General features: G+C 41.4%; 1 protein-coding gene across 1 annotated transcript in view; it reads right to left on the bottom strand.

The window, feature by feature from the left end:
• The window catches only part of LOC132985015 (jun dimerization protein 2-like), a 10,035-nt gene extending 1,851 nt beyond the window's left edge, over window positions 1-8,184 (bottom strand). The window contains exons 1-3 of the mRNA XM_061052125.1: window positions 8,036-8,184; window positions 6,878-6,930; window positions 1-149 (exon numbers count right to left, since the gene is read on the bottom strand). The exon at window positions 1-149 is cut by the window's left edge and continues 69 nt beyond it. Coding sequence (XP_060908108.1) covers window positions 1-126 — 126 coding nt within the window. The 5' untranslated portion in view covers window positions 127-149; window positions 6,878-6,930; window positions 8,036-8,184. The remainder of the gene's footprint in view (window positions 150-6,877; window positions 6,931-8,035) is intronic.
• Window positions 8,185-9,196: the final 1,012 nt, after the last annotated feature.

Here is a 9,196-nt window from a genome sequence, read left to right as displayed (position 1 = left end):
CAGCTGGCGGAAGTCGGCCAGTTTGAGTTGATCGGTGAGCGTGGTGGCCGAGATGCCTGCCAGGGGGCCCAGGCTTGGCAGGGAGCCGGCCGCCAGCGAGGGGTCAGGTATCTGTCCCGGCATCATGTCCGACCCCGCCTCCGCCGCCCCTGTGAGAAGACAGAAAAGAGAAAGAGAGGGGACAATTAGCCAAAATTACTCTAAATGCATTTTTAATGCAGCTGATTACATCCTGGTTTTATTCAAGTAGGCTATAATAACTCCTAAAGCAAAGTCAATTCAGCAAAAACAACAACAACATGGTTGCATGGTAAACAATAAATCAACAATATTAAAGAAATTCAATTTTTTTTTCTAGTTTCCTTTTTTGTTTTGGTCAACATTTTTCTCATGTCTTGCTGTTTTCTAGAATGCATTCAACCGTTGACAGCTTTCACAGCTGTGTTATCTTTCTTTACAGCAGCTAGTGAAAAGAACTAGCCAAAACTTCACACTAAAAAAAACAACTTCACACTGTCAGCAGCTACACACACACACACATCTCTGCAGTTCCACAAGCAAAGGGAAGCCATGGAGCTCCTTGGAACAATTACATACACAGAGGGCTATCTGCTGCACTTGTGCTTCTGATCAATCACAGAGTGGTTTCCATTTGAAATGTTCCTCTGCCTTTTTCTGAAAAGAGGATTCAGAGGATATCAAAAGCAATCATGTCAACACTTGTGCATTCCACCGCAGCCTCTTACACCAACCTGGGATCGTTTGGAGGGGTTTACCACTGCACTTTTTTTTTTTTATGTAATCAGACAGGAATGAGGGACTGAAAGGAGCAAAAGGAGAACTTGTGCAGACCTAAAGGAAGTGGCGGCAGAATTAAGAAGGCTCTCTAATTACTGTAAGACCAAGCGCTGGAAAACTTCTGATGGCCAAATAAAAAACAAATGTTACAGAGGGGAACAGTGAAACATGACTCGACTGTACCCTGCCCATCCCTGCAGAGGAGGAGCGAGAAGACGGAATTTTAGAGACGCTGTTTCTCTTACTCCTCAGTCTAAATGATTAAAAATAAATACAGTTAAAATGGTAAAATATGGAAAGAAGAGTTGAGCCTCGAGCTTCAATTTGACATCTTGTGCTGCACCGAGTAGAAACAGAATCACAGGGTGGATCAAATAAGTTTGAAAAATCCCTCAAAACTGATACAACTGAACAAATGATTCTTGAAAAAACTTGGCCCTCTGACAAAATATCAGGCGGGATTAGCAGCTAGACCAAAAAGTATGAGGACTTTAAAACGATTGATAATATCAGCGTGACTTCCACACTAACAATTTATTTCACATTTGCCTCCCAAACCTCTGCAGGTGGGGCACAAACCACACAAAGCCCCTCTCATATGGATCCAACAAAGACGGTTATTGTGAGGTGCTGGGGAAACAGCTGACGCTGCTAGTGTGTGACGAGCTGACAGGCGGACAGTATTGTAAGTTAAACCAAGTTTTTCTTTCTTTGCTGAAGGGCTGAACGACGTTCTATTACAAAAGCCATAAAGGAGGTAATGAAAAAAACAATGTTATGTAACTCTATTCGAATGTACTCCACCCTGCTTATGGGCTTCTCTTAATGTTTTTACAGTTGGACTGGAGTATACCATTGAGCACGGGAGAAACCAAATCAGCTCACTTTTAACAAGAGGAAATCTATTCTTAACTGCAGTGAGACTCTGAGATATGTCACATAATGCTGTAAACCTTTATTTTCTGCAGTTTCTTCTAGCTTTCAATTTCAAGTTGCAAAAAAAGTCAATCTCATATGCTTTGCTATACTCTGGGGGCATAGACTACTGCATGATGCATCCAAATTTCTCATATTATTATGACTTAAAACAGTACATTCAGTGTCAGACTGCCACCTACTTTCAACCTGTTCCTTAGCACCTTCAGCCTGCATGATTTAGTCCCTTCAAGGACAAGTTCCTCTGTGGAGCCAGTGTCCAATGAGGCATTTTATTATTTAAATTCTGACAGCCCCTTCCCTCTCTCCCTCTCCCTCAGCCCCACACACACCCTCTGTATGTATACTCCCATTTACACTGCACTTGGCAGCTTGCTCTTGTTTTTACTGGAGAGAAAAAGAACAAGACAGCTCTGGTAAAAAATCTCTCTCAAACAAAATTCCCTCTCTCTCTCTCTCTCTCTCGCTCTCTAAGTCCCGGGAGAAGTGTAGGAATGAAAGCTGCCAAAGACTTTCTCTCTCTGCAGTCTGTCTAAGAGCAAGACAAACCATAAGGTAGGCTGCTAATCCAAAGGTGAATGAGAGAGAGAGAGAGAGAGAGAGAGAGTGAGAGAGTGCTTCAAAAATCGACAGACAGTGGTATAAATTGCTGGACTGCAGTGTCTGAGAGACTGGATTTAATATAAGGACTCTGATGCAGCCATAATCTGCAGAGAAAAGCCCTGACATGTTCACCATTACAATATGTTGCGATTTTTCATACATTGCTCATTGCCGACCAATAACTTTGCTGGAATTTAAAAGATGCAATCCAAACTACACCCTGTGCCGAGAGACCGGCCACAGGAACTGAAGCGCCCATTAGGAATGACTGAATAAATCACTTTCAGAGCCAAAATGGAGTCCTGTTTCAAGTTGGCCAGACACTAAGGACCGGTGTACAGACTCAGATTAGACTCCCTTCTGGACAAACATGATTTTTTAAAGGAAATGGACACTAAAAAAATAAGTCAATTCAGGAATAATTGTATTTCATGTCTATTAGTCTGGCTCCTATAAAGTACATTGTAATGTAACACTGCTCAGCCAGACAAGGAAAGCCCCCCATTCCTTGCTATGTCTTGTTTAGACATGCAGCTCAGACTAGACTTGCCACACACACACACACACACACACACACAGATACACGTTGAAACATTTTGAGTACATAAACATACATCAACCACACATTTATATACGACATCAGAGCACACAAATCCCACAGGTAGTTTTGCCTTCGGCCTAAAAACAAAGGTGAAATGCTGTCTGAAGCAGGATGTCTATCAATTATGACGCATAAAAGTGACTTAGAGACAATTTATAGTACCGTTGTAAACTCAGAACACATAACAGAGTCTTGACGTGACTGTCTCTTGATCTTAGTATGACTTTAAAGTTGAAAAGAAAGCTTCTTTTAATCTGTTTCGTGACTTTGAACCTGCCACACTAGTGTCTTAAAATCCCGCCTCAAAAGTTCCCTTAGAAATATGAAGTATCATCTGTATAACACAGGGGAAAGTTTGCTGACACATCGCACTCACACAGTGTAATTATACCCAAAAGCATGAGTCAAAGTGATATTTTGCATTTTTCAATAGAGGGTCATTTTTCTCTCTTTTTCTCTGTCAGTGGTAGACTGCAGCGGAGGATTAGTGGTCAGCATTTGATGATGCAACGCCGTCACTGTGCTTTTGCAGTGGAGCAGAAAAGCCAGTGCCACAGCCTTTTAGGCCCACACCAGGCTCAGACAAAGACACCTACACAGCCCGGCTACACTGCCTCTCAGGGCTAAACTGAGAGGAGACATGCTGCAGCCAAGGGCGGGGAGCCGAAATGTCATGTATTAGTTATGAAATATAAGACCGTACCCGATGCAGGTCCCTGGCTTCAGCCCAAAACTAATCTTACTGCATGAGAGCAGATAGCTGGAGGTGTGTGTGAAGAGTGTGTGCATGTGAGGGGCCCTATATGTGCAGGCGGTCACTGTGTCCTCTATATATATATATTTAGTTACAATCCGACTGGTTTCTTTGCTCACACACTCTATCTGTCTTCAGCTTGAGCAAATGTGTCCATTTCCTGAGTCATTCCTGAGCGCAATTAGCAGAGCTGAGGAATTCAGACCCTTACCAATAGCCAGCAGCACGACTGGAGGCCCTATTATCCTCGTCCCCTATTGAGATGCTGAAGGCGAGGGGTTACAGGGGGCTTTCAAAGGCTCCTCATTACCTTTATATACTGTTGCTTTTTTAAAAGGAGCCCACAAACCGCTAACCTCTACCAGCCTGGTCATTTTAAAGGCAGGAGTCAAATGTCATTTATTTCTAATTTATCTTTGCCTGAGACACAAAGTTGCAGTATTGCGCTGCCAGACTGCTGAACATTGAATCACTGGATCATGGTGTGCAAACTTTCCAAGACCACTTTTTGTCAGCATACTTTATTAAAATCTAATTCTGGACTAATAAGGCGCTGCACAGCCCACACACACAGCATTTTGCAAAAACCCATGCAAAGCAGCTCCTGAAGCTCAAACGCTACACGAGTGCTGAAAACGAACAATGAGTGAAAAAGGATCAGGCCAAGGCACACTCGCTCACTCTGTGGCCAAGGTCTGAGCGATCATCATTACCGTCTGCCCTCCATCAGGCTGTGTGTGTTGAGTTACAGACTTTCGCAATCCTCTGAGGAAACCAGGGAATTTGGCAGCGACTGTCCTCGAGGACAGGACAGTCCAAATATACAGAATCCTCATTCCTCCAACACCTCATTATGTTTTCATTGGAGGGACGAGGAGGGAAGAGATGCCCTAAAATTGGCTGCTGTCCTGATCATGTTGCTGTCATCAACTTGATTATGACAACAGGAAATAGGATCTCCTTTCTGCTTAGCTTTATTTAGATTTATTTCTACTGTCCTTACGGGCTGAACAGCTGCCACAGATAGAATGGGTCTTTTTTTGAAAAGCTTTTTATGAGTACTTAATTTTTCCCAAACAATCCAAAGCAGTGAGGAATATTTAACCACCATTGTTGATAAATATGAGCTATTGGCTGCAGCAGTGAGCGGGCTGGAGTCAAGTGCATGCAGAGGCCACTTTTGTTCACAATGAGATTACACAAGAGAGCAGGAAGTTTATCTATTGCATTTTATTACATGTAGACTTCACAGTAAGATTACAAATTTTCAGGCAAACGGAAACACAAAGCACCTGCAGATATGCACAAAGCCAGACTGTGGCTGCCTTCAGTCAAACATTACTATGTGATCATTGGCTGGATTCCTGCTCAGCACTGCTTCATGCCATTCAAACACTCACACATCTATATTCTGCACCTGGGTGGTCCTGCTTGACTTATTATAATGTTACCATTTTCCTCCACATTGTAAGTCAGGATTAGACTTTGCATTGCAGCGAGCTCTGACTTGGCTCAGACGTGGATTAAAGGACTCAAAATACAAACTGCAGACAAAAGCCATTTCAGACGTATGGAGTTCACGTCTATGACAAATCCGAGGTAAATTACATGAAATCCCTGAATATAAGATATTGGCCAACCCAGTTTAGAGAATCAGATTTGAGGCTGCCTGTTGAGGCAATCACGGTTATTGTGTAATGTGGGGTTGTCACTTTAATACTGCCTCACACTTTGTACTCTAACATTTCCTCATCTTTCTGACACTGGGTCTGATTCAACAAGCACAAGTGTCTGCAGTGAACTATACGTTTAATGCTTTTGTTGCTCTGGAGCGCTGTGGGCTAAGGATCAATGTTTAGGTCCACGTTTAGTGACAAGGCTGTTATTTCTGTGAAAATAGAGAAAACGTATCCCCAGTCCGAAAGAAATTCAGGCAATCTGGAAATCATAATTATGTGCCTAGGCCTTTTAAATTCAACTTTTACTAGGCTTGTTTCTGAAAAGAAAACCTTACAGACTTTAATGATTCTTCTCTGTTACACCTCTGGACATTTGGGTGTTTGCTTCCACATCCAGCCTGTCCTGACACTGTTTTTACAGACCATGTGGAAAGGCTTAAGGGGACTACAATGTGAGACTGATAATGTGATACATGCAGCAGTGAATATCTGCTCCCCCAGCATTAGTATTAGTATCACTGAGACTCGTTGTTGCATAGTTGGCTGGCTCGCCTGCAATGCGTCTGCTATCTATTCAGTGTACTGGGGTGCACCTTGGCAATTCCAGCTCTCCAGAGATGCACTGGAAGGCATTTCTACTTAAAATAAACCCTGTGCGCCCACGTCCAGCCTCTCAGCCCTGTCGGCCCTGCGCTGCTTGTCGGCTCGCCAGCCCTTCCCCATTAATCCACTGCAGCGTTCCATTTATGCAGGAAATATCCTACCAATGTGCCTGGGCAGGCACTGGGGCATTTAAACCCTCGGCAACACACGCTGGATCACTTAGACACACGCAAACACAGATAAAGACACAAAGGAAACACACGTATATAAAGAACACAAATAGTTTCCCCTGCACGGCATGTCGCTGTACAAGCAAGCACTGCAGCAGCTGAGGAACATGCACTAGGAAAACACTGAACCTATGAACTTACAAGTTACAAAGACACACACAAATGCAAAGGATCCAACTATACATCATTTTTCCCATTCCTAAATTGGCCTCTAACATTTAGGCCAACAGGGACGGATAACTAAGGTTCTGGTTACTGCCCCTGTTACACAGTAAAGTGTCAGTCTTTTCTAAGATCCTTATTTAGACGGGGGTATGATTTTTACTGACTCATCGCACAGGGAAAGAATTGGATTATCTGGTGATTCAGGATACGTTTAAAATACAGTCTGTTTAAAGGTAGCATGCACGCACCAAACAGTTTCCCTTATCCAGAAAAGATACAGAAACATGCAGAGAATATGAACTATGATTAGCCATATTACTAATCAAGCCAATCTAAGCTCAAATCCATAGCTGTGCTTGCATGCTGCCAAACATATTTCACATGTAATTGACATCAGTGTGTTAAATTGTAAGCTGGCTAGGCCATAAAAAAAAGGTTGTTTAGTACAGGAGAAGGTGATACTCAAGAGAGGTTCTTGATTAATTCAACTTAAATGTGCAATACTTACTCAGAGAAAACCTGCCAGTTGTCTTCTGTCAATGATGCGACTGTGTTTGGACACTGTGAAAATGTAATAAGATGTTAATTAACATTCATTATAGAATTTAGTGAAATAAAGAACACTAAAATGACTGATTAACATAAAATTCACCAAAAAAAAAACAATCCTCTTTATTTATTTGAGTGTCTAATGTTCATGTATGTATTTGTTTGTATTTAATGTAAATTTCAAATATTTGGGTCAATATGGTAAAAAAAAAACAAAAAAAAAAAAAACTGTAAACATAACCTGTGCACAATAAAAGTGTGGTAGGCCTAAATAACACAAAAAATAGAGACACATTAATTGATAATAAAAATGATTATTGTAATAATTGTAATCTTCATAGCAACAGACAAACATGGTTATCTAACAGACATTTTGCAAATCTCGTAAGCCTACTATGTTGCAGCAACAAGCAATTTTTTTAACAGTAACAGTGAAAGTATAGTTGACTACAGGACGAGCAAAGCCGACCCTGACGCTACACCTCTGTGGACGAGCATGAACCTCCTCGGCAGTACAGTAATAACAAGTTTAATTCATGCACTGCTTAAATCTCTGCAGACTGCATGTAGTTTTGGTGCAGCAGACTCGGTTAGCTAACAGCTAGCCGCCAGTGAAAACCCACAGCGTGCGGCGGGTATACTGTTACATAACTACATTCACTAACCGAGACTTCCCCTGTTTAGCAACACTGACATTAAAGCTCCTGCGATGAAAATACCAGCAGTCCCGACTCAAGCTGGTGTGTAATTTAGCAAATGTTGTCTGTAAATAACGAGCTGCGAGGCGACAGTCGCCACAACAGTTATTACACTTACTTATTGCTAAATGCCTTTTGCAATGAAAAGTTTAAAAGTTTTCAATTTCCAGACTTTTGAAACTACCATTAAGTGAAAACACATCCCGTTAGTTTTATATACTCTTGAGTCAAACAGCGCAACAACAACAACAAAAAAAAAAACACCCTGATAATTTTAAGAGTTATGAACGTGGTTAGAAAAGTGCAAAAGAATAACGCCAAAACTTGAAACAACATGTTCTCACTCCAGCATACAAAACAAAGAGAAGGGCCGACATCAATGGCATAATGTTACCTTGATGGCTGATAAACAGACATACCTATTGTGCGTCCAGAATCCGCAGTAGTAATAACGTGACGATGCGGGAGTAGTGAGACGGATGTAGGTTTTTGGGACTAGCTGAGGTCGTTGCATCAGCCCGTTTAAGTACTGCTCTTGTCTGAGAGAGCTCAGGAATGCGGAAGCACTGTCCCGTACGTAAGCACGGATGAAAATAATGTAAGAGGAGGGCTTTACACACACAGTTTACATGCTCCACCCCTAGCAACCAAAAAAAAAAAAAAAAAAACATAACACAGACTGGAGGAGAGAAAAGTTTCAGCTGATGGGACAGAGATACAGTGAGATAGACAACACATGCCTGCAGCCAGGAACGACTCACTGAATTAGTTATTGCTGTAAACACGTGTCTTAGCTGCAGGTGTTTCATTTGACACAATGTGGGGGGTGACAAAATGAAGGCCCTGCCAGAAATACAAAGTAACAGTAGCCTCTACATATTTTTAACCTTCAATAAAGCAGAATTGACATGGGTCGTCAGAGCCAAGAGAGCAGGTGCAAGAAATGTATGACTCTGCACCTACTTTGTTTTTTTTAAGTGTTTGAAAAAATTGACCCACTTGTGACTTTCTCCTGTGACATGGCCTTAGTGACTGTTCCTTTACTTAGGTTTTAATTGGATTAGATTTTACACTGGGGGAAAAGAACGAAGGGAAAATTCTGAAAAAATAAACATAATTTAGCACCTTGCCACCATCTCTTAGTGGTTCTCTTAGTGGTGGTTATTTGTTGTCTTTGTTGGAGTTTGTAGCTAAGCTGATGGTTTCTGACATCAAATGACTAATTTAAGTCTCAAATTTAAGTACATCTTGCAGCCAAATAAACAAAATTCAAAGCTTTCTGCATCATTCTTGTTTATAGATATATGTTGGAAAATTAAAGGCATCTTATTTTTAAATACAAAGAAGTGTCATCGCTTCCTCTTTTAGCTATTTCCCCTTGACTAGTAAAACAACGTAATCTCTCAATATTTTAACTTTTCAGGATTGTGTTATTTTTTTCAGACAAATTCACAGAGGGGGTTCAATCTTTTTCATTCATAGGGGAGAGGAAAATGAACGCCTGATTGGGCTATCTTGCACACTTGCATAATTTGCTTTAAATTTCTTCCTTAAGAAGATTTAATTGCTTAATAACAAGG

This window comes from Labrus mixtus, chromosome 12 (assembly GCF_963584025.1).
Source record: "Labrus mixtus chromosome 12, fLabMix1.1, whole genome shotgun sequence".
NCBI classification, from domain to species: domain Eukaryota; kingdom Metazoa; phylum Chordata; class Actinopteri; order Labriformes; family Labridae; genus Labrus; species Labrus mixtus.
Note: the sequence above shows the minus strand (reverse complement) of the source record. Positions and strands in the feature narration are given on the sequence as shown.